At 38.9% G+C, this 25,325-nt stretch overlaps 3 protein-coding genes across 10 annotated transcripts in view; all 3 read left to right on the top strand.

Annotated features, from left to right (window-relative positions):
• LOC106078394 (uncharacterized) overlaps window positions 1-1,522 on the top strand; it is a 49,740-nt gene extending 48,218 nt beyond the window's left edge. For all 8 annotated transcript variants that reach the window (XM_056036244.1, XM_056036245.1, XM_056036242.1 and 5 more), the window contains exon 6: window positions 760-1,522. In XM_056036244.1, coding sequence (XP_055892219.1) covers window positions 760-1,344 — 585 coding nt within the window. In that variant the 3' untranslated portion in view covers window positions 1,345-1,522. The remainder of the gene's footprint in view (window positions 1-759) is intronic.
• A 2,124-nt stretch (window positions 1,523-3,646) lies between these two features.
• On the top strand, window positions 3,647-6,487 carry LOC129927123 (putative eggshell protein). The gene is made up of 5 exons (XM_056034346.1): window positions 3,647-3,663; window positions 4,515-4,709; window positions 4,800-5,174; window positions 5,265-5,459; window positions 6,475-6,487. Exons 1-5 carry the CDS (start codon window positions 3,647-3,649, stop codon window positions 6,485-6,487), a joined length of 795 nt encoding a protein of 264 aa, XP_055890321.1.
• Window positions 6,226-24,998, top strand: LOC106052823 (GLIPR1-like protein 1). Its single transcript, XM_056034533.1, has 8 exons — window positions 6,226-6,417; window positions 7,123-7,208; window positions 12,049-12,245; window positions 16,644-16,776; window positions 18,242-18,351; window positions 23,084-23,202; window positions 23,385-23,476; window positions 24,582-24,998. Exons 2-8 carry the CDS (start codon window positions 7,133-7,135, stop codon window positions 24,698-24,700), a joined length of 846 nt encoding a protein of 281 aa, XP_055890508.1. The 5' UTR covers window positions 6,226-6,417; window positions 7,123-7,132; the 3' UTR covers window positions 24,701-24,998.
• The last annotated feature ends 327 nt before the right edge of the window (window positions 24,999-25,325 follow it).

Here is a 25,325-nt window from a genome sequence, read left to right on the forward strand (position 1 = left end):
GTACTTTTTGTCTCCTACAATTGAATATTTATACCATTGAGAGTCGTTTAGACTAACAACAAACACGTAATGTTTAAATGTTGTGTTCATTTCTAGGGTTAAGAGTGAGGCAGCTACCAATCTATCTGGCGCAGAATGATGGTATACTTTAGGCCACTTTAGGCAAACCTTTTCACTACTTTTCAGAACGCTCAAAGAAATATGCTAAGTACTACCCGGAGGTACCTAAAGATAATTTCAGAATCAACTTACCATTGCCTGCATAGAAAACAATTGAAAGCATTTGGCTTTAGAGGGGAACCAAAATACATTGCATAGCAATCGAAAGAAAAGACCATTGGGAAAAAAAAAGGCGCAGAAAAGAGAAAGTAGCCAAATAGATCCAAAACAGACAGAGGCTTCGTCTGCGTCACAATTTGGAGAAATGAGTCTCTGGAACCTCCTGAAGTCTATGTCTAAGAATTAAAGCAATTTATATAAATAACAGTTAGTTTCGTTTTGAAGAATAAATATAAAATTATATATTTGATAAAAAGTGTATTGTTTTTTATAAGAAATGTTAGAATAAAAAAACAAAAGACCTTATACTTTTAGAACACTTCATTAACTACAGCTAGATACAAATATGGATATGCGCGAGATTGAACAAATGTATTCTACAACAGTAGTACAAGTCTATATATAAGTGAAGAGATGTCATGTACCTTAAGAAAAAAAAATTATTACTAACTACTAAGACGACACTGTTTTGTTTTACAGGTTCGCTTGGTGCGCTCAGAATCAAAGATCCGTCAAGTTTTTGGAACTTTTTTCTCAGATGAACTTTCAGCGTGGTTACTGGAAGAGATAGCACTAAACAAGTGTAAACCTCTTTCACGAGGGCAGCTCGAGTTCTGGAACCCACCCTCGGGTGAAAGTCGGCATGATCCTCGCGGTACGTTATCTTACGTCCACGGCTACATCAACCAGTTCAAACGGGAGGACGCTCACGTGTTCCCCGGGCACCCGAAGAAGCACTTACCGCATCCTAATATCATCGACGCGCTTAGCGCTGAGGTCGCCGCTGTCTCGCTCACTCCGTCGGAGGAAGCCGAGCGAGAAGAGGCCCTCGGAGCCAGCGGGCGCGATGACTCCAACTTGATCGGCGTCCAGGACGACGTCTCTGACGACGATGACGAAGACAGTGATTCTGATGCAGAAGACGGCGATGACCGCCTCCAGGAAGCTTCAAAGTTAAAGCCTGAAGGATCTAATGCAAAACCGAAATCGGAAATGGTTTCAGCTTCTCATGGGGGCTCTTCGGGAAAACCTATGAGTAAATTGAAAAAATGGATTACCCGATGAACCTGAAAAAACCTACCAGCAAAGAGTTAATACGTGTCGCATTCAATAAAAACAACAAAACATTGTAAATATAATGAGCCTCTAATGTTTTCTTTGTTCAATATTTATAATTACCAAATGACTAGTTTCTTGTTGTAGAAACATTCAGCAAAAATAAAAATTATTGAGTTATATCCAATACGAATTTATTGAATTATTCGTTTCATTTTCATGAGACTACTTTTGTAACCAATTAAACCAATAGAGTTGATAATAGTAGAGGTTTCATCTCTGCGCCACATCACATACTGAAGAGACAAAGCTGATACATGTTATTAAAACAGACAAAAAAGGTAGGGAAAAAAAACTAGGGGCCTAAGATATAGAGTCTAGATTTAAAAATACAACTTATTTTTTTTTTATATATTTATCCACGATCGGATTTGGCTTGATATGGTCCCAAGGCAATAGAGGTATGGAGCCTTAATAAGTTATCTAGACTTGATATGGCCCCAAGCTAATAGAGGAATGGAGCCTTAATAAGTTATCTAGACTTGATATGGCCCCAAGCTAATAGAGGAATGGAGCCTTAATAAGTTATCTAGACTTACAATTTTTCATCAAAATGATTGAAATACTACTGGAATCATTTTAGGCCCCACCCTTTGTATGTGATGTAAATCATCACTGTACAATGGCACCTCCCATCCCCGTTTTGAAATGCCCGTTGCCCTCTGAATGTTAATTAATTATATTCTTCTGTCATTTTCTTTGAAGAAATTAGAGGCATAGCGGGTATAGGGTATATATCCTGAGCTATATAAAAAAATGTTGTTGTCTTTTTTATTTTGTGTAACCTGTTTTCGAAGTGCTTCCTCGAATCCCCAGTTTAACAAAGATATGAAATGCTAGACCTTTTTTTGTATCCTCTCTGTTGATGAGCTAGATGTCCAGTAATCTGTATCTAAATCAACAAGTTACTTCCGGCCAAATCTAGTATGTTATAGAGTGTCACGCTTTATTTCTTTTTTGTTCCATTCTTTGATCCCAGTACAGTTGTGTTTTTAAACAAGTGCGTGTGTGCTGCTCTTTGTAAGGTTATTAGCTTCATCTTCTTTAAGACATAAAAGGAGTGATGTTTTGTTTGATGCAGCTATAACAAATCTTATTGTCTAATATTCTGTTCTTTTTGTTTGGATTACACTTTAATATAATTAAGTATTAACACTTATTAGAGTTAACTGTTCTTAAACGAAAATATGCCTTAGGTACGCTCTCTCTCTCTTTCTCTCTCTCTCTATTTCTCTCTCTCTTTCTCTCTCTCTCTATTTCTCTCTCTCTCACTCTTTCTCTCTCTCTCTATTTCTCTCTCTCACTCTAAAACACACACATCCAAACTTGATTCCTTTTCATTTTTTTCTGTCAACCAAATGTCTCCATTACACAAAGGCGAAATTTGAATGTTGCACTCTGAACACGAGTTTATTATTCTTATTATTATCACCCCACACACATACCAACACACAAACACACACTAAATCGTATTGTTATTATACCATTTTTTTTCTACATTGAACAAGTGTTCTGTATTGGCCAGAAAAAAAAACATATGTAGCCTCCATTATGAAGATAAGATTAAATTACTTAGTATAAAAGTACACATTTCTACTGTGAATAACTTGCTGTACTAACTAGTACAAACTCTCTGTGTACCGGTTTTTTAATCTACCTGCGTTTTGATCTTAGTCCTACTTAGTAAAAAGTTAACCTTTGGTTTCCAATCTTTCGTAGCATAAAAAATGCTTATGTTAGTAGCGCATCTACTTATAACTGCCAACTTTAGCAACACTTTCTATTTATAACTATTAAATAACTTACACGATCTATTCAGTAAGTAATGTAATCTTGCCAACTCATAAGAAATACAATTTGCAAAATCTTATTGATTTTGATCGACGAACTGTTTTTTTTTAATCATTGCGCCAGGAATGCCAGAAAATTGTTTAGTTTAACTGTAGGCTTTCATGCCAAGAGACTTTTGTACCAAGACATACCACCAAGCTATTTCACCAGACCACGGAGGGGAAGTAACTCAAGCATTTCATAGCAATAATATCTCAGGCATTTTCAGAAGATATTTCACTTCCCTGCTACGTTGAAATTCAACTCAGTTCTCTCGTGTGGCTTGTGGTCTTGAGGATAGAGTACAAACAAGATTGTAACTTATATCAACATTTATCTCAAAACTTTCAAAGAAAATCAGAATGAAAAAAAAAGCTTACGCTTGCATCGGTAACAAATGTGGAAGTGAAATAAATCAATGATGCACCATAAAGTGATGTCAGTTGAAGAGGTGTTGACAATGACCTCGCGCATATTTTCTATATCCTTTATCGAATTACAATTGGGAAACTGACAGTTACAGAAATAAGACTAATATTTACTGAGAATAACTGCTATTCCCTGATGTCAAAGAGTGTAATAAGAATAATGAAAATTGCAGTGCCAACTCTAACCTTTAACGTTTAAAAACAGGACAATAACAAAAGAGAAAAATATGACACCCTACGCTTGGAAATAAAGTGACTGTGAAAGTTGGCAACAATTATTTCAATATTACCAATTGTGCTATCAAACGAATGGGTAATGACAACTGACTACGCAGACATGCCAAAGAAGACTCTTTATTACCTAACAGAGGGAGTTAGCATTACGAGACCGCACCCAAACCTTAGCGACCCCTTGCTTGACTCTATATTAACCCATAACGTTGATTGTCACTTCCAAGATCTGGCAAGCCAAAGTACAACGCCACCGACAACTTCAAGCGTAGCAATACAAGTGGTAATACTTTCTGAAATTTGATACAGAAACTGACTTGCGACTTCTATCAATAATACCTAGGGCATATATTAACAAACAAACAAATCAAATTACACGTTGTTATTATAGTCTATTGTTAGTGTACAATTGTTCACGAACGACTTAATTTCTACAAAAAGGATTAACTCCCATTTGCTTAGCACAAGTTCTAATGACTAATTAACTTTCTTTTTATTGATTCATGTGTTGTCATCGACAATGAATAATTGTTTCAGCTTGATCCGAGATAGTGAAGTGGGAGAAATGACGTGTAAAAGATTACAACCAGACAGAAGAAAATGAGAGTGTAGTTCACGTGACTCCAACAGGTACTTCTACATCAGGTACTACTACAATAGGTACTACTACATCAGGTACTACTACAATAGGTACTACTACATCAGGTACTACTCCAATAGGTACTACTACATCAGGTACTACTACAATAGGTACTACTACAACAGGTACTACTACAACAGGTACTACTACAATAGGTACTACTACAACAGGTACTACTACAACAGGTACGACTTCAACAGATACTACTCCAATAGGTACTATTCCAACAGGTACTACTACAACAGGTAATACTACAATAGGTACTACTACAATAGGTACTACTACAACAAGTACTACTACAACAGGTACTACTACAACAGGTTCTACTACAACAGGTACTACTCCAATAGGTACTACTCCAATAGGTACTACTCCAATAAGTACTACTACAATAGGTACTACTACAGTAGGTACTACTACAACAGGTACTACTCCAATAGGTACTACTACAACAGGTACTACTCCAATAGGTACTACTCCAACAGGTACTACTCCAATAGGTACTACTCCAATAGGTACTACTACAACAGGTACTACTACAACAGGTACTACTACAACAGGTACTACTACAACAGGTACTACTACAACAGGTACGACTTCAACAGATACTACTCCAATAGGTACTATTCCAACAGGTACTACTACAACAGGTAATACTACAATAGGTACTACTACAATAGGTACTACTACAACAAGTACTACTACAACAGGTACTACTACAACAGGTTCTACTACAACAGGTACTACTCCAATAGGTACTACTCCAATAGGTACTACTCCAATAAGTACTACTACAATAGGTACTACTACAATAGGTACTACTACAACAGGTACTACTCCAATAGGTACTACTCCAACAGGTACTACTCCAATAGGTACTACTACAACAGGTACTACTCCAATAGGTACTACTACAATAAGTACTACTACAATAGGTACTACTACAATAGGTACTACTACAATAGCTACTACTACAATAGCTACTACTACAATAGCTACTACTACAGTAACACAAATGTTGACATATATTTACTTTCTTTCTTTTTCCGTATCAGTATTTGAAATGGTGATGGTTTACTTCAGGCGATACATGAGTGAATTTAATAAGACGACTTCTTTCCTTCAGACATTATTGCTATATAGATATTGGATCTAGTAGGTCATCTGGGTCAGAGTAACTATACCCTTTAATAATCTCTCGACTGAAAGACAATTAGACAACGCCTTATTAAATGAGTCTTTACGGTGTTTTAATAGACACAGACGAAATCCTCGGGTCTAAACGACCTAGGTGAAACAGGAAAAATGGCCGGTTGCGTCACTTGCGCTACCACTGTGATATGACTCCTACCGAAGGTTATAGTAAGTCACTAAGGTATTGTCAATAGTAACAGCACTTTGGGTCCAAAATAGAATGGGGTAGCACCGTAGCTGTGACATTCAGTGGAGTGAGGGACGGAGCCACTAATGAAGTAAATGTAATGAAAAAGTTCATCAATAAGACGTTCCTTTGTCTCCAATCCCATTTTGGTCATTCAATGGTCATTAATCTCGTTTCATTCGCTACTGAGTGTATATCATTCTATACATAGGTAACTATCCCCACACTCGAGAACTCCTTCCTTGGGGTATCAGACGACATTGTTTGGAATGCTGGGACTGAATGCTGTTTTTCAACCAGGTTGTGGACATGATCGAACACAGGTCAGTTTATTTTAATTTAGACCATTGATCTAAATGTTATGCAAGATCATAGTGCTAGTAACACAAAAGTCTGGTCAAGCAGGTCACATGGTCTGGTGTATGTTAAGTAGAGCTTGGTCATTTTATAAGCAGTCAGTATAGAAAAGTTTAGTGTATAACATTTATGTACTCTAAGCTCTGATATAGTAGGTATGTACTTATATGTCATTTTTCAATTTTTTTATTCGGTTCATGTTTTTGTTTCAGAACTACCGATTAAGATTGAGTTTATCTATACGCCTCACCGACGAGGTCTGGAAATGTCTGACGTTCTTAATTTTTCGAATGATACTTCGATCTTATTTGTATGATACGTAAGATAAATCCATCTTATAAAAAAACATTTATAACGAGAATGTGTCCTACAAAATGGTAGGTATAAACAGTAATTTAAATGTTACACCCGCCTAGTGTTTTTGTCCGACAATGTCATCTTTATTCCCATTATGTTGAATGTTTTTGTCCATATTAAATTTCCAACACAATTTTGAAACTAATGTCTGCATAATGAGATAGCTGTACAAGAGAATGAGTTGATGTGCTGCTATGTTGTGGCTGATAATAAGTGCATTCACATTTCTTGATATTAACGCACTCAAGTATTGTAATGATCAAACAAAATCACCATTATGATTTTAGGTTAAGTCCTAGCTCTGACTCTCCATTCATAAACATTTTAAGTTGTAAAGTGACTACCATGTTACTAGTATAGAGACTACACACACAGTTATGTATCCAGTTTAACACTTTAATGACTGTTCTATGGACAAGAGACTTTTGTTTCGGAAACGAGTTTCGCTGTCAACAGTTCTAATGTATTTCAATTTTAATATTTACCATTACGTATTTAACCAGAGTGTCCATTATGGTGCCAAGTCAATCAAGCTTCTTCTTGTTTTACTATATTGTGCTCGGAGAGAGTGCTGACGTCATGCAACAAGGTAATGAAATGAAATACCAACAATAACCAGCTCATCTTATCTTAGCATTATGTATATAAACATAATTTTGTATAGATGACAAAGAAACCCAATGTTCCCCTTTCAGACCTTGCAATCTATGGGGCAGTTAATATAATGGTCATCTGTTTCTGTTGCCCACAACGACCAACCGCCTTTACTTTTACCCAGCTAGTGTCAGGTACCCATTAGAACTGGATGGACTCAGAGTCGCCCAGGGATCCCGAAATTAAAAAATCCCAGTATTCACCAGGATTCAAACTCTGGACCCCCGTATCGAAAGTTACGAGCTTTACCGCTCAACCGCAGCGTATTCACCCAACGCTTTCTGGTAAGTTTATAGAGACATTCCCTGTTTCCCATGAATGAATCAAACGTATGTTACTTTCATAAAAAAGACAAATCAATATAAAAAAAACTACTAATATAAAAATCTTCAAATTAAAATAATGACTATATTTCCAGATAAAAGAATTTGAAGCGTAAAATGTTTTATTCATTGTGCAATGTAGTAATGATATCTATACACAAAATCAAACGACTGTATTCAAAGAGTGAGGTTATACTAACATTTAAATAGTTTATATTAATAACATTTTTTTTACTGTTCATTCCGCTAAGTTCTTATACAATTAAAAAAACATTGCAATGTCATGAAATGGAAAGGTTCAATTAAGGTTAAGGCAACTTTTGATTTGATTCACTGTTAATGAGAATGTCGTGTGGCCAGCTCAACGACTCACTGTGTTTAATTTTCCTGACACACCGGACCTGTCGCCCATTAGCATTGGATGAAATCTAATTTCTAACTCAATGTTACTTTTTTAAAATAATTTTCCTAAATGACACGTGGTTCTATCCTTAATCAAATACATTTCGTTTGATCATAGTCAAGAGCTTGGCCAATCGCGCAATTGTAAATGTTTTAATTTATTTCAATATCATTAGGCTTAATGTCATAGACAGAGTTCGTAAAAAGTGAGTGTCTAGGGTTCTTAACTTTGTTACTATTAATCTTAGGCTATCTAGTTTAGAACGTAAGACCTTCAGAGCACCAGCAGGGCACTGTCTCGCAACCACCACATCCAAAAAAAAGTTAGTTAACTATTACATCACGTTCTACACCTTATCTCTCGCATATAGCCAGGCCGACCACACATCATGTTCTACACCTTATCTCTCACATATAGCCAGGCCGACCACACATCATGTTCTACACCTTATCTCTCACATATAGCCAGGCCGACCACACATCATGTTCTAACCTTATCTCTCACATATAGCCAGGCCGACCACACATCATGTTCTACACCTTATCTCTCACATATAGCCAGGCCGACCACACATCATGTTTTAACCTTATCTCTCACATATAGTCAGGCCAACCACACATCATGTTCTAACCTTATCTCTCACACATAGTCAGGCCAACCACACATCACGTTCTAACCTTATCTCTCACATATAGTCAGGCCAACCACACATCATGTTCTAACCTTATCTCTCACATATAGCCAGGCCGACCACACATCATGTTCCAACCTTATCTCTCACATATAGCCAGGCCGACCACACATCATGTTCTAACCTTATCTCTCACATATAGCCAGGCCGACCACACATCATGTTCCAACCTTATCTCTCACATATAGCCAGGCCGACCACACATCATGTTCCAACCTTATCTCTCACATATAGCCAGGCCGACCACACATCATGTTCTAACCTTATCTCTCACATATAGCCAGGCCGACTACACATCATGTTCTAACCTTATCTCTCACATATAGCCAGGCCGACCACACATCACGTTCCAACCTTATCTCTCACATATAGCCAGGCCGACCACACATCACGTTCTAACCTTATCTCTCACATATAGCCAGGCCGACCACACATCATGTTCTACACCTTATCTCTCACATATAGCCAGGCCGACCACACATCATGTTCTACACCTTATCTCTCACATATAGCCAGGCCGACCACACATCATGTTCCAACCTTATCTCTCACATATAGCCAGGCCAACCACACATCATGTTCCAACCTTATCTCTCACATATAGCCAGGCCAACCACACATCACGTTCCAATCTTATCTCTCACATATAGCCAGGCCGACCACACATCATGTTCTACACCTTATCTCTCACATATAGTCAGGCCAACCACACATCATGTTCTAACCTTATCTCTCACATATAGTCAGGCCAACCACACATCACGTTCTAACCTTATCTCTCACATATAGTCAGGCTAACCACACATCATGTTCTAACCTTATCTCTCACATATAGCCAGGCCAACCACACATCATGTTCCAACCTTATCTCTCACATATAGCCAGGCCGACCACACATCGTGTTCTAACCTTATCTCTCACATATAGCCAGGCCGACCACACATCATATTCTAACCTTATCTCTCACATATAGCCAGGCCAACCACACATCACGTTCCAACCTTATCTCTCACATATAGCCAGGCCGACCACACATCATGTTCCAACCTTATCTCTCACATATAGCCAGGCCAACCACACATCATGTTCCAACCTTATCTCTCACATATAGCCAGGCCGACCACACATCACGTTCCAACCTTATCTCTCACATATAGCCAGGCCGACCACACATCATGTTCCAACTTTATCTCTCACATATAGCCAGGCCGACCACACATCATGTTCCAACTTTATCTCTCACATATAGCCAGGCCGACCACACATCACGTTCCAACCTTATCTCTCACATATAGCCAGGCCGACCACACATCACGTTCCAACCTTATCTCTCACATATAGCCAGGCCGACCACACATCATGTTCTACACCTTATCTCTCACATATAGCCAGGCCGACCACACATCATGTTCCAACCTTATCTCTCACATATAGCCAGGCCAACCACACATCATGTTCCAACCTTATCTCTCACATATAGCCAGGCCAACCACACATCACGTTCCAACCTTATCTCTCACATATAGCCAGGCCGACCACACATCACGTTCCAACCTTATCTCTCACATATAGCCAGGCCGACCACACATCACGTTCCAACCTTATCTCTCACATATAGCCAGGCCGACCACACATCATGTTCTAACCTTATCTCTCACATATAGTCAGGCCAACCACACATCACGTTCTAACCTTATCTCTCACATATAGTCAGGCCAACCACACATCACGTTCTAACCTTATCTCTCACATATAGCCAGGCCGACCACACATCACGTTCCAACCTTATCTCTCACATATAGCCAGGCCGACCACACATCATGTTCCAACTTTATCTCTCACATATAGCCAGGCCGACCACACATCATGTTCCAACTTTATCTCTCACATATAGCCAGGCCGACCACACATCACGTTCCAACCTTATCTCTCACATATAGCCAGGCCGACCACACATCACGTTCTAACCTTATCTCTCACATATAGCCAGGCCGACCACACATCATGTTCTACACCTTATCTCTCACATATAGCCAGGCCGACCACACATCATGTTCCAACCTTATCTCTCACATATAGCCAGGCCAACCACACATCATGTTCCAACCTTATCTCTCACATATAGCCAGGCCAACCACACATCACGTTCCAACCTTATCTCTCACATATAGCCAGGCCGACCACACATCACGTTCCAACCTTATCTCTCACATATAGCCAGGCCGACCACACATCACGTTCCAACCTTATCTCTCACATATAGCCAGGCCGACCACACATCATGTTCTAACCTTATCTCTCACATATAGTCAGGCCAACCACACATCACGTTCTAACCTTATCTCTCACATATAGTCAGGCCAACCACACATCACGTTCTAACCTTATCTCTCACATATAGCCAGGCGGACCACACATCATGTTCCAACCTTATCTCTCACATATAGCCAGGCCGACCACACATCATGTTCTAACCTTATCTCTCACATATAGCCAGGCCGACCACACATCATGTTCCAACCTTATCTCTCACATATAGCCAGGCCGACCACACATCACGTTCCAACCTTATCTCTCACATATAGCCAGGCCGACCACACATCATGTTCCAACCTTATCTCTCACATATAGCCAGGCCGACCACACATCACGTTCCAACCTTATCTCTCACATATAGCCAGGCCAACCACACATCATGTTCCAACCTTATCTCTCACATATAGCCAGGCCGACCACACATCATGTTCCAACCTTATCTCTCACATATAGCCAGGCCGACCACACGTCATGTTCCAACCTTATCTCTCACATATAGCCAGGCCGACCACACATCATGTTCCAACCTTATCTCTCACATATAGCCAGGCCGACCACACATCATGTTCCAACCTTATCTCTCACATATAGCCAGGCCGACCACACATCATGTTCCAACCTTATCTCTCACATATAGCCAGGCCGACCACGCATCACGTTCCAACCTTATCTCTCACATATAGCCAGGCCGACCACACATCACGTTCCAACCTTATCTCTCACATATAGCCAGGCCGACCACACATCATGTTCCAACCTTATCTCTCACATATAGCCAGGCCGACCACACATCATGTTCCAACCTTATCTCTCACATATAGCCAGGCCGACCACACATCATGTTCTACACCTTATCTCTCACATATAGCCAGGCCGACCACACATCATGTTCCAACCTTATATAGCCAGGCCGATCACATATCACGTTCCAACCTTATCTCTTCAAGTATATCCACGCTGACCACACATCATGTTTCACACATTATCTCTTCAGGTATTACCAAGCTGACCACACATCATGTTTCACACCTTATCTCTTCAGGTATATCCACGCTGACCACACATTACGTTCCACAACATATCTCTTCGGATATGGCCAAGCTGCCCATAAATCGTCTCAGCAAAAGGCACATTAAAAGAGAGCATGATGCGGGGTTGACATCCGAAGAGAAAAGCGTTCTTCTGAACCTCCATAATAACTTGAGAGCCACTGTCGGCAGCAGTGACATGACGAGAATGGTGAGTCTCAGAGTAGAGGCTCTCACATCCTCTCACTAGGACACACTAGTCTTTGTTTAGTCGTAATACGTGTGTCCAGTCAAGTGGTATTTGAATTTGTGGTATGCACGAGGGCAAGTGGTATGTTAGATTATCTGGTTCAATTACAATACTAGGGCTTGTGGTGTGCTAGTGTGTGTTAACACAAAATAGTAAAATTAAAATAAAAAATATTTTTTTAAAAAGACAGTTTCTCTGAGGACTTTAGGTAGGATCGATTATTTTACTCTTAATAACTTACGATTGACATTTAAAAAAAAAAACATTTTTTTTACCCCGCCCCATTTCCTAACGCCACGAAAAAAAAATCCTTGGTTAAGCGAATTTATAAATCTACAACAGAGTAAATAAAATTATAATAATAGGCCCATAGATCCAGACTTACAAGACGTTTCGCAAAATGTTCATTTTGTCTATTGATTGATTAAACCATGGATTGAAATGTTAATCAGTAAGCCCTACGTGCGGAAATCCCCGATGACGTATGTATGTTCAATATAAAGATTGTCTACACCAAATTTAATTTTAGAAAATAATATTTGGAAATATTATAACTAGAGTTTTCCCAATGTGGCCAATTACCTAGTAATTCTTTTTCCGAACATAAGCTGTCTGATCAGTGATGCAAGCATTCTTGGTATGAAGAGGTTGTTTCTTAAGTGTTGATGGGAGCCCTTCAGAAAGAGAGAGAGAGAGAGAGAGAGAGAAGAGGGGGTGATGATGAACCGATCTCTCATTCGTGGTCACAGAGAAGTATCCTATCGTCAGGTCGAGGTTCGAAGAGTTCTACTTCTTTACACTTTAAGGACAAACTACAAAGGTGACTTTTCAGTTTCTCTTTCAGTTACTTTGTCATTTTTATAAGTGTTAATGAGAAATAGACGTGATACGATGTGTTCCTTAATATCTAGGCAAGTGATATTTCTCTAAACCAGGGGTTCTCAACCTGTGAGTCGCGACCCCTTTGAGGGTCGAATGACCAATTGCCGGGGGTCACATAAGACCATCGGAATTTTTTTTTTTTAATTATTTTTTCAATGGAGGGCAGTTTTAGTCAATTTAACATCATTGTTTTAAGGTAGACATATTTTTTCCATTGGTTGTTACTTTTTTTAAAAATCTAATAGTCATTCGAAAATAGATGCAGCAGATAACATTGTAATTGTCGCAGCAAAAATATTTTAAAATCACTATGCATCAAACACGTTGCCTAACTCCGTTGCTATTTCACAATGGTGAAGATTAAGTTTAGCGGCTGAACATGTAGTGAAGCTATTGAAACTAAATCCTCGTTTTCTACTCCATGCTATTGAAGCCAATCTGTTCAGTACAAAACCCGCCATCAACAAGGAACTGAACATAAGAATGTTAGGAAATAAAATAGGACGATTTTAGCGGCATGGGTTTTCTTCAATAGTTCCACAACGCATGTGTATGAAGCTGAACAACGGAGACATCCAAGCTTTGGCTATAAAGATATCCAATTTGTTTTTCAGTTTAACTTTAAAGCTGACGGAGTTTTAAAATATCCAGACTTAACTCAGGTGGCAAACATCATAAAAAAAAAATAGTGTGCTGTTTTTTTCAGTTGTTCAGCACTGCCATACAGGGTGTTGGTTTATTGGGCTGTAGTGGTAGTAGGCATGGGCGTAGCCAGGGGGTAGGATTTGGGGTTCAAACCCCCCCCGAAATGAAATCCCCCCAGGGGGGGGGATCGGAATTTGGGGACTGATTTTTTGCTTTGATTTTGTTTAATTTACGTGAGATTTTAATACTAAACCATCACTTGCCCCAGCACAACCAAGGGGGTTTTGAGTTTAAAGCCCCCTACCAGAGGTTGAGAATCCTAACTTAAAGAGAATATTTTTTTTTTCAACATTCTAATTTTTTTATTTTTTTATTTTTTTTTTTACATTTTGTTCCAATGCTTTGTCGGGCCGGATAGAAGCACGTCGCGGGCCGGATCTGGCCCGCGGGCCGTAGTTTGGGCATCGCTGAATTATAAACATCGACAGGATGTGATGTTTCCTCCCATGTTGTTCCAGAGGATACTAGCAGTGTTTTTGCAACAATAGACAAGCGATTAGGGACTCTATATAAACCAGAGAGTTGATGTGAAAAGAGTCAGTACAGTCGTCGTTACTGTTGTCTACTGTGCGAGACAGTAGAAGAGAGTGGACTTGAGCCGTTTCAGTCGATACAGTCGATGTAAGACGTATACGCTACATGTTACAGTGACGAATTGTTATAGTTATTATTCAATAAAGTTATATAAAGCTGAAAGTTGAGTCGTCAAGTTCTTTGCAGTGTTTTTATTTGTGTGCCTACTAGTACATTTAGCCAGAAGATCAGAAATACGTAACAATATAATTTGTTTTCAATAATTTGTTTGTTGTCTGCAAAGCTACAAACGCGACATGAAGCTCTTCAAAATCGACACTAGCAGCTGGGGGAAAGTGGCGCTGGATAGATTCACATGAAGAGCGAGCATAAAGAAAGGGTCCCGATTGCAGATATCAAACACAACAGTAGTAGAAAGAAGGGCGAAAATGCAACGGCGCCTGGTGATTACAGATGCTCAATCTGTGACCGCAGCTGTGTATCAAGGATTTGCCTTTAGTTACACAAGAAATTGCAAAGGGAAAGGATTGTCTCTAGAGACGTAAAATGCCTTAGAGTGCTCCAAGTGTAGTAAACAATGAGTCACCAAGTCATCGAGCCAGAAAGACACTGCCATAGTCATTACTTCAAAAGCGATGCACCTAAACATTATTTCTTTTCAATTGTCGCTTACACAATTCTGAATCAAGTGTTTGCAGTCCTATCCCATTCTGAATCAAGTGTTTGCAGTCCTATCCCATTCTGAATCAAGTGTTTGCAGTCCTATCCCATTCTGAATCAAGTGTTTGCAGTCCTATCCCATTCTGAATCAAGTGTTTGCAGTCCTATCCCATTCTGAATCAAGTGTTTGCAGTCCTATCCCATTCTGAATCAAGTGTTTGCAGTCCTATCCCATTCTGAATCAAGTGTTTGCAGTCCTATCCCATTCTGAATCAAGTGTTTGCAGTCCTATCCCATTCTGAATCAAGTGTTTGCAGTCCTATCCCATTCTGAATCAAGTGTTTGCAGTCCTATCCCATTCTGAATCAAGTGTTTGCAGTCCTATCCCATTCTGAATCAAGTGTTTGCAGTCCTATCCCGTTCTGAATCAAGTGTTTGCAGTCCTATCCCGTTCTGAATCAAGTGTTTGCAGTCCTATCCCGTTCTGAATCAAGTGTTTGCAGTCCTATCCCATTCTGAATCAAGTGTTTGCAGTCCTATCCCATTCTGAATCAAGTGTTTGCAGTCCTATCCCATTCTGAATCAAGTGTTTGCAGTCCTATCCCATTCTGAATCAAGTGTTTGCAGTCCTATCCCGTTCTGAGATTGTTTTGCGCCTTCTTGTTCCATTTCCAACCACAAATCTTTGGGAAACAGTTTGTTAGTGGAAAGAAAGTTTTTCCTTCTTGATGGTTGCCCTGTCGTGCGTTATACGCGCTGAACTGTTGTTCGGAATTCTCGATGGTCCCAGGCTCATACCCTGCCCGCTGCCATCCCCGTCGTCCTGCGGGAGGTTTGGACTAGGAAGTAGATTCTCTTTCACTCTGAAGGAACATCCGAAACATTTGACAAAACGTTTTACAAACGTTAGTTCTCAAGAATAAATTCAGGAATAGACTTGATGCTGAAAGTGACATTCGTTGTGATCTTACCAAGACTGCCCCGAAAATTCCTGATCCAGTGAAACGGAAACAAGCTCAAATGTCATAGTGACTTTGGCGTGTTGTTTTGTTTACCCTACTCTTCAAATTGTCACGTATGCACATGAATAATCAAGATGCAATAGAAAAGTAAATAAATGAAAGTCATACAGATCAACGGTTTTTGTAATTTAAGCGAAAAATGTATATTTTACACTAAATACAATTACATCATGAAACATTTTGATTACAATTTTATAATATTAGCAAAATCACATTTACCTTTGCCTATGAACGAAACAAATTTTACGGTTGAGGGTCGCCGCTTTGTATGGCATCGTATTAGGGGGTCGCAGAGCTAAAAAGGTTGAGAACCGCTGTTCTAAACAAAGACTAGATGTTGGCTAGTGTATATTAACGCTTACCTTTCAACAAGGACTGTGCTTGCACAGGGTTTCTTTTTTTACAAAGCTTATATCAACTCACTCTGTCTGTCTGTCTGTCTGGTAAAACGTTTGAACATGTTTTTTTCTCCCATTTCCCATTTTCGGAACAAATTAAAACTTTGAAAAATTATTCATTAAACCTGACAAGACATGAATATATTTTATCCTGACAGAAATGGAACTATGGCTTAGCAAAAACAGCACAAGCCTATGCTGAAGAGTGTAAGTTTGAGTACACGTCTTTTGAGTTTAGAAAGAATCTCAGTGACCTAGGTTATGTTGGTGAAAACTTGTACATTGGAACAGGTTAGTGTTCTAATTAAACTCATCTATTGTTGTTATTTTCTTTCACGTATTTCGAGCCTTAATTCAATATGCAATTTTACTACAACCCGCCCTAAACCTCCTACAGAACGGTGGGGGATAGCGGCAGACAGGGTACGAACCCGGGACCATCGAAACAACTGGACATTCTATTGTTTTACTTTTCTAACTGGGACTTTGATTCTGCTTAGCTATTTTTTCTTTTTATGAAATCCCAAAATAATGAAAAGAAAGTTAAAAAACTAACAATGTTTTCTTAAATAGCTAGCTTTTTTGTATCAGGCATACAGAAATAAATATTAGTTATGCATTTTAAAGAGTTATTTAGCTCAATGTCTCTTCTACATCCTTTTTTTTTATTGTCTGCAATTTATTTCAGTTTCGTCATATACCTTCCACATATCTCCATATCTCCATATTTCAGTTTCGTCATATACCTTCCACATGTCTCCATATCGCTTTTATCTTTTTTTTTCTCTTTCTGTATTTCATTGCTCCAAGAGATGTCTTTGAAATTAAATACGGAAGTTTTAACAAAATTAAACAAGGAACAGGTTACGGTGATAAACGTAATTATGCAAATCCGTAAAAATAAAATTACCCAGTCCCAAGGTGCACTGATATCAAAATAATTTTATTCTGAAGTCTAAAAACTGTCGAATTTCTAAAAAAAATCGTTAGAGACGTTTTTGAGAACCGTGTCCACACTTGAGCTTCCATTTGTTCTTGCCGTTAAATGTGCGACCAGAAGAGAGAAATTGTAAAAACAAAACAGAATAGTAGGTAAAAGATGTGAGCTACTCTGCTCTTCAACCCTAATCAACCTTTAACTACGTGAAGATCTACTCACTTTACTAGAGTTTGCAATTGTTTTTTTTACAATGCCTCTATTCAAGTCACTCCTTCATGGAGGAACCCGGATGGGTGGACGGACAGCTGATAACAAAAACAGTTCTAACGATTTTCCTAGAAATTTAATAGTTGATGTATATCGCTGATAAAAGAACTACTAGTTCGTTGGCCACACGGGGAAAACTCTAGTTTGACTGTTAAAATGTTTCAAAGTAAAAATAAATAGATGTAAATTTGACTACAGACTAAATCTAGGTTTAGATCGGTTTGGAAAGAACTATCGCTTTCTTGAAAGGACTGTCGCGTTTGGGAATTTCCGAATGTAAGGCTTTATTGATTCAAGAGTTTAATAAATTAATGTTCTGGGAAAATTTGCGCATTGTCTTCTAAGTCTAGATTTAAATGCTTATCATTGGAACATTAAAAGGTGCTCTGTATCTATACATTCACTTAACCAGGATTCTTTCTCGATGAGATGGAGGAAGAATCTAAAATTCATTCGTTTTTTTAAAAGAAAAACAGTTGCATAAAGGAGGTATGTTTTTTTTTAAAGTATTTTAAATGTTTTTCTTGTTGTGCTTATGTTTCAACTTAGGACGTCTGAATGTCACACTTGTAGCAACTATGTGGTGGGAAGAAATACAGTTCTATGACTACGACACAGCACATTGCCAGACAAACCATAAGTGTGGACACTACACTCAGGTAGGTTGAAGACGCTCATAGATTTTTGAGTGTGTAATTTGCTTTTTTTTTTATATTGAAGAGGTATTATTTAGCTTCTAACCCCGCTGAAGGGGGGGTTTAAACTCAAAACCCCCTATGGCTACGATCATAGCATTTTGAGTGTGTAATTTGCTTTTTTATATTAAAGATGTATTTTTTTTTTTAGCTTCAACCCCCGCTGAAGGGGGGTTTAAACTAAAAAAACCCTATGGCTACGATCATAGCATTTTGAGTGTGTAATTTGCTTTTTTATATTAAAGATGTATTTTTTTTTTAGCTTCAACCCCCGCTAAAGGGGGGTTTAAACTCAAAACCCCCTATGGCTACGATCAAAGCATTTTGAGTGTGTAATTTGCTTTTTTATATTAAAGAGGTATTTTTTTTTAGCTTCAACCCCGCTGAAGGGGGTTTAAACTCAAAACCCCCTATGGCTACGTTCATAGTAATACGCTATTTTTAATATTGATGAAATATTTTTTAGCTTCAAACCCCGCTTAAGGGGGGGTTTAAACTCAAAACCCCCTATGGCTACAATCATAGCATTTTGAGTGTGTAATGTTGTAAACCTGGTGGTGACACAGATGGGGGTAGTGCTGTGTGTTTTTAGCCTACTCAAATCGCCACAGTCCAGCGCAGGACGAGCGGTCAACTGTGACCAGTAACAGTACACGCCAGTTCGGCAACGACCTGTGTGTAAATATTACGCACGCAAGTCACGGTGATTGTGATCATTCTGAGTGGTCAAGAACGTTCCATCCGATTCTAGAAGGCCAGCAGAGACACTATATAAGAACGAGTGTGTCAGAAAGACGGGACTTCACGTTACCTCACTATGTGACCAAGACGAGGCGAGAACCAGGACAGTGTGTGAAGTCAGACGGAGCAAGGCTAGGTTTTTGGACAGTTAATGTGATATTGTTGCCAACTGTACAGTGTTTGTAATGTATTTGCAATTAAATTGACTGATACTTTGGAGCCCTGAGTTGTGAGGTTCTTTAAGTTCGTTGTGTCGTGTGGTGCAGTTTGAAGAGAGCCTGGATAGTAGGAGAGATACGTAACACTGGTGTCAGAAGTGGGATCGGATCTACTATGGCTCGTCTGAAACTGCTGAACGAACTGGAATTGAAAGAACTGAGGCGAGAACTCCGTGATCGAGGGCTGAAGGCAATCGGAAAGAAGGAAACCTTGCAAGCACGCCTTAGAGAAGACCTAACTGAAGAAGGTGAAGATCCAGACACCTACCTGTTCGAGTTAGAACCCGATGTAGTGCAGCTGCTGATCACCTTTCAACAACAGATGTTGGCTGACTTTCAGAATGTGTGGAATGGTGATTTACAGAAAGATACCTGTACCAGAGTAGACCAGATGTACACTTCAGTGAAAGAAGTGATGAGCCCCGAGCTGAACGCTTTGAACGAGGTGGTAGAAACGCCGTGCTACGAAATACGCATCTACGATGGCCATGCTAGTGAAGATGGTGCTTCCTGTGACTCTAATAGCAAGCCGTACGAAAGTAACTCCCATGAGAAGAAATGTGATGATTGCTGCGATGTCCTCAGCGAGTACAAACCTGATGAAACTGTTAAAGAACATTTGCATGATGAAAGCTACCGGCGAGGTTTGGAACCTGCAGATGTCTGTCTAGAGGTCAAGACCAACGAGATAAGCCCTGGTGATGCTTACGAACACCCACCGAAACCTGATGACGCAGCAGAGACCCCCTTGCAAGTAGAAAGTAATCGAAAAGGTCTCAACCCAACAGACGATTGGTCCGCTGCTGAAACTAGTCGACCGAAGCCTGATGCGCAGCCTGATGCCGAAGAAGAGGGACCATTGCGTGTGGAGAGTTACCAACCTGCCCCACAAGCATGCCCTCCATACAAGTCTGAAGATGATGACCTGTCCCATAATGTCCCCTCCAGTGAACCGGAAACCCATCCCAAAAGTCCTCTTCGAGAAAGCCATTTGAAACCACCTGTTAGGTTAATGATTTTGGTGACACCGGCTCTGGCATCAAATCCCTCCCCATGTGTAAAATGGCTGCCCTCAGTACAGAATGACAGAAGGCGACGTTTGATGAGCCCAAGGTGCACGGTGATGCAACCACGACGTCATTGCAACAAGATGAAGATCGACTGGAGAAGAAAGCGACGTTGGCTGCGTTCGAGGATGGCGATGCGACCACGATGTCAGTGCAACCAGGTGAAGGTCAGCTGGCAGAGAAGACGAAAGCGACAGTTGCTGAATTCAACGTGGATGGCTTCGTCTAGTTCAAGAGGCAAGCCCACTGTCACCCCAACCGATCGACCCCCACCTGCAGTGATGAAACTACACATCCCATGTCATGAGATTGATGCTGTCCGGGACGGACAGATCTAAGGAGGGGACAGTGTTGTAAACCTGGTGGTGACACAGATGGGGGTAGTGCTGTGTGTTTTTAGCCTACTCAAATCGCCACAGTCCAGCGCAGGACGAGCGGTCAACTGTGACCAGTAACAGTACACGCCAGTTCGGCAACGACCTGTGTGTAAATATTACGCACGCAAGTCACGGTGATTGTGATCATTCTGAGTGGTCAAGAACGTTCCATCCGATTCTAGAAGGCCAGCAGAGACACTATATAAGAACGAGTGTGTCAGAAAGACGGGACTTCACGTTACCTCACTATGTGACCAAGACGAGGCGAGAACCAGGACAGTGTGTGAAGTCAGACGGAGCAAGGCTAGGTTTTTGGACAGTTAATGTGATATTGTTGCCAACTGTACAGTGTTTGTAATGTATTTGCAATTAAATTGACTGATACTTTGGAGCCCTGAGTTGTGAGGTTCTTTAAGTTCGTTGTGTCGTGTGGTGCAGTTTGAAGAGAGCCTGGATAGTAGGAGAGATACGTAACAGTAATTTGCTTTTTTATATTGAAGAGGTATTTTGTTAGCGTCAAGCCCCGCTGAAGGGGTGTTTAAAATCTAAACCCCTATGGCTACGCTCATAGATTTCTGAGTGTGTAATTTTATTTTTTTTTTATATTGAAGAGGTATTTTTTACCTTCAAATCCCGCTGAAGAGGGGTTTAAACTCAAAACTCCTAGAATTTTGTGTGTGTAATTTGCTTTTTTTATATTGAAGAGGGTTTTTTTTAGCTCTAAACCCCGATGGAGAGGGGTTTTAAATACAAAACCCCTCTTGGCTACGCTTATAGAATCTGGTGACTGATGTATGGATAGTCTTATATTGAACAGGGGGTTTTATCGTAAATTTCGGAGGGGGTTTTAAAATTAAAAGCTTCCTTAGCAGTGCTCTTATTATTGTCGGGAATTGTCATTTGCAATCTTTTTTTTTTGTTTTTGTTTTATAGAAGAGGGGTATTTGACTGCAAAATCTCTGGTAGGGGGTTTTAAACTCAAAAACCCCTTTAGCTGCGCTGGGGCAAGTGATGGTTTAGTATTAAAATCTCACCTAAAATAAACAGAAGCAAAGCAAAAAATCAGTCTCTCAATTCCGTTCCCCCCCCCCTTTCGGGGGAGAGGATTTCATTTCGGGGGGAGGGGGGTTGAACCCCCAAACACCCCCCTCCTGGTTACAACCATGATATATATATATATATGTTAAAATAGTGACATCATGCCCAGGAGTAGGAATACCAACGGCCTTGAATATATGAACCACTTAATGATCATAAACTTTTAATATTGATATTTATACTGACTTTCGGTGTATTTGAAATTTTTCAAAATTCTAAATAAAAAATAATACTAACTAAAATTTTTTACCAAACCTAACGAAAAAAACAAGGTTACAAGGACATCGACCCCCGAAATGATCCACCCAGGCAGATAAAAGGCAGTTTTCAGTATTATCAGAATGAAATTCTATCAAAGACAAATGACATGGAAGAATGGAGAAAAAAGGTTAACAGATCTTGTGTGGTGCCTCAGTGGTCCAGCAGATCAAAGGATAGGTGAATGTGAAGTTAGATGTGAACCTGGCCTAACTGATTTCTTATAATGAATATCTAATTGATCTAATTGTTTTGTAAAGGGTGAATCTCTTATTACTCAAGGAAAATACATTTCCGTGAAAAAAAATTTTTTTTTTCCTTTGGTCATTGTTCTCTAGTTACTCTTTGCCCCTGCAGTTCATGTCATAATATGAAAAACTACTTATTAATTGTTGTTTTAAATCATGTCTAACTTACATGCAGATAGATTTTTTCTCTCTAAAAACATAGTAAACATTTTTTTTTGTAAATATAGTAATTAGTGTAACAGAACTTACATAACTTAATAATAAAAATGTAAAAAAAATATTTTTTTGACAAAAAATCTAAAACCATTTGCATAAATGTGTTAAAAATATGGTAAATAGTCATCTCCCCTAATAAAGAGCCTCACGTGTTTGTTACTATTAATAGTGAATAGTTGTAAAAATTAGAATTTTCGTTTTCAGAAAGAAAAAAGTAGCCGTTGTATTAGAACTTTGAATGGTCGGAATTTATGATGTTGCCTTTTCACTATCTTTTCTAGTTTACTAGATCTATTGGGACGGACGGACGGACGGATAGACATTCCACACAAAACTAATAGCGTCTTTTCTACTTTCAGGGGCCGCTAAAAATCAAATAAGATTTTAATTTAAGAGATGAATCAGAAATTTCTGATCAACCAATCACATTTTTGTGAGAGCGAATCAAGTGAACTTATTTCTATTACTTTCAGATGGCCTGGGCAGACAGCTACGCTCTTGGTTGTGGGTTTAAATATTGCCACACCCTTAGAAACGTTCCTTCAAACGACTTTGAAAGTGGCAATAACCTCGTCTGTCATTATGCACCAGGGTAATGTTCTATCTAAGTAGATCTCTATACATAACATACAAACACATGTACACTTAATATTCTCTAATTATTCTCTAATTGGCTGTCCGACTCTTTTGAGAGAGAGAGAGAGAGAGAGAGAAGAAGAAGAAGAAGACATAGATAGATGATGTTACATTTTAGTGTATTCTGTTTCCCCACAGAGGTAATTATAGATACGCTAAACCTTTCAAGAAGGGTCCAGCTTGCTCTCAATGTCCCAGTACTATGAAATTTTGTGTGGATCATCTGTGTGGTAAGTTATCAATAAGTCATTTCAAGATATTTATTTATAGACCTCCTAATTTTACAGTGAATGTTTCTAATTGACCTATTATCTACTTGGCATAATTTTTTTTATTATATAATGTGACTGAATTGAAAACATTGGTATACGAGTATATACAGTTCATTTTACAAAGTTTCTATCAACTCACTCTGTCTGTCTGTTAGAAAGTTTGTACACACTACAGCCATTCTCCGTTTATTTGACATTTTTACTAAATTCATCACTGACATAGACAGGACATGAATCAACACAAAAATAACCAATTAGTCAATTAATTACAAGTACTAATTATTTAGTTTGATACCAACAAGGAAAATTAATCCTTCAGTAATCACAAATACGGCTAAATATGTAGGGTTTCGTCCCCTTTGATAATTGATCACGTTGTTTCTCCCATAGCCATTCAGGAATCGAGTTAAAATTAAAAAAAAAAAACTATTATTAATTGTATTTAACAAAAATATTAACAAATTAGTCAATTAATTAGTCAATTAATTATTGGTACGGTAATTGATTACTTTGTTTGATATTGAAAGGAGGAAATAACTTCTACATTATTGAGAGATATAGTTGTAAGTGCAGAGTTCTTTCCCATAGCTTTTTTTTTTTTTAAAAAGGATTTTTCCTATTTTACTGTCTGGCTGGTCGTGCGGTATGCGCCCTGGTTCATGCCCTGCCCGCTGCCACCCGACGTCGTAGTGTGGAAGCTTTGGGCAAGAATGTAGATTACAGCTCTGAAAGGACATCAAAACATGTCAAACATTGGACAAAACCACTCTTCATAAACCATTGTTTTTGTCTAAACTAAAAACAATGCGGCCAATGTAACAATAATAATTTGTTTTACAATTGTGCATTATACAAAACAATACATGATTAGAGCAAAACAATTAATACCATAGCATACAAATATACATTCATAGCCCAAGTTTCATTACATATGAAATTGACATCAGTAAGTTACATTTTGTTTAATAATTGAATTGCCCAAGAAACAAAAAGAGTTCATGTGTCGATTTGCTTTTGTGATATAAAATTTAAGGCTATTTTTTTTTCTTTTTTTATTTCTCAGCTTTCACATCGAAATTTGGTTCAGCATCCACAAGTATCCATGGAGACATTAGTCAACAATTCAATGTCCTTCTCATTATTGGCTCTATTTGCATAAACTACTTCTTTGTTGTAAGTTAGTGTTTGAATTTTTGTGTGTGTGTTTAAAGATCAAATATGTAGATTTATCTTTTGTATTTTGTATATTAATTAATGTTTACTGAATAAAACGTGTGGCTTAAGACAACTTATATGCTACTGAACATACCGAATAACTGTCGTGTCTTTTTTACTCTACAACTTTAGTACTTTGACTTTGGTGTCCACATGTACTATGCATACCCACATGTATATCTTGTGTATGTGTGCGTTTATACAGTAATTGCTTATGTTCACCTACATGTATATCTTGTGTGTGTGTGTGTGTGTGTGTGTGTGTGTGTGTGTTTGTACTGCAATTCCTTGTCTTTTGTTTTCTAATTCCGAGAGTGAGAGAAAGAGGGAGAGATGAATTGTGCAATTCCACTCTATAACGTAGCCTCTACGAAATGTAACATAAGTACTGACTAACATTGTGTCTGTTGTCTGTTTACTACTCTGTCACTTAGTCTAAATGCGAGTCCGAACACATCCAAGGGACACAACAATATAATATATAAAGCTGAACGTAAAGCGTATGTATGTATGTATGTATGCAGGGCCGCCGCTGTCTATTGTGCATTGTATGCATTGCACGCAGGCGACCGAATGTAGGGGGCGGCCAAAT

This window comes from Biomphalaria glabrata, chromosome 7, assembly GCF_947242115.1.
Source record: "Biomphalaria glabrata chromosome 7, xgBioGlab47.1, whole genome shotgun sequence".
Classification (NCBI taxonomy): Eukaryota; Metazoa; Mollusca; class Gastropoda; family Planorbidae; genus Biomphalaria; species Biomphalaria glabrata.

Coding starts and splice junctions, on each gene's coding strand:
- LOC106052823 (XM_056034533.1), top strand. CDS start 7,133: ATGGTGCCAAGTCAATCAAGCTTCTTCTTGTTTTACTATATTGTGCTC. Junction 7,209..12,048: donor TGCTGACGTCATGCAACAAG/GTAATGAAATGA, acceptor TTATCTCTTCAG/GTATATCCACGCTGACCACA. Junction 18,352..23,083: donor AGTGTGGACACTACACTCAG/GTAGGTTGAAGA, acceptor TATTACTTTCAG/ATGGCCTGGGCAGACAGCTA.
- LOC129927123 (XM_056034346.1), top strand. Junction 4,710..4,799: donor AACAGGTACTACTACAACAG/GTACGACTTCAA, acceptor CTACTACAATAG/GTACTACTACAACAAGTACT. Junction 5,175..5,264: donor AACAGGTACTACTACAACAG/GTAATACTACAA, acceptor CTACTACAACAG/GTACTACTCCAATAGGTACT.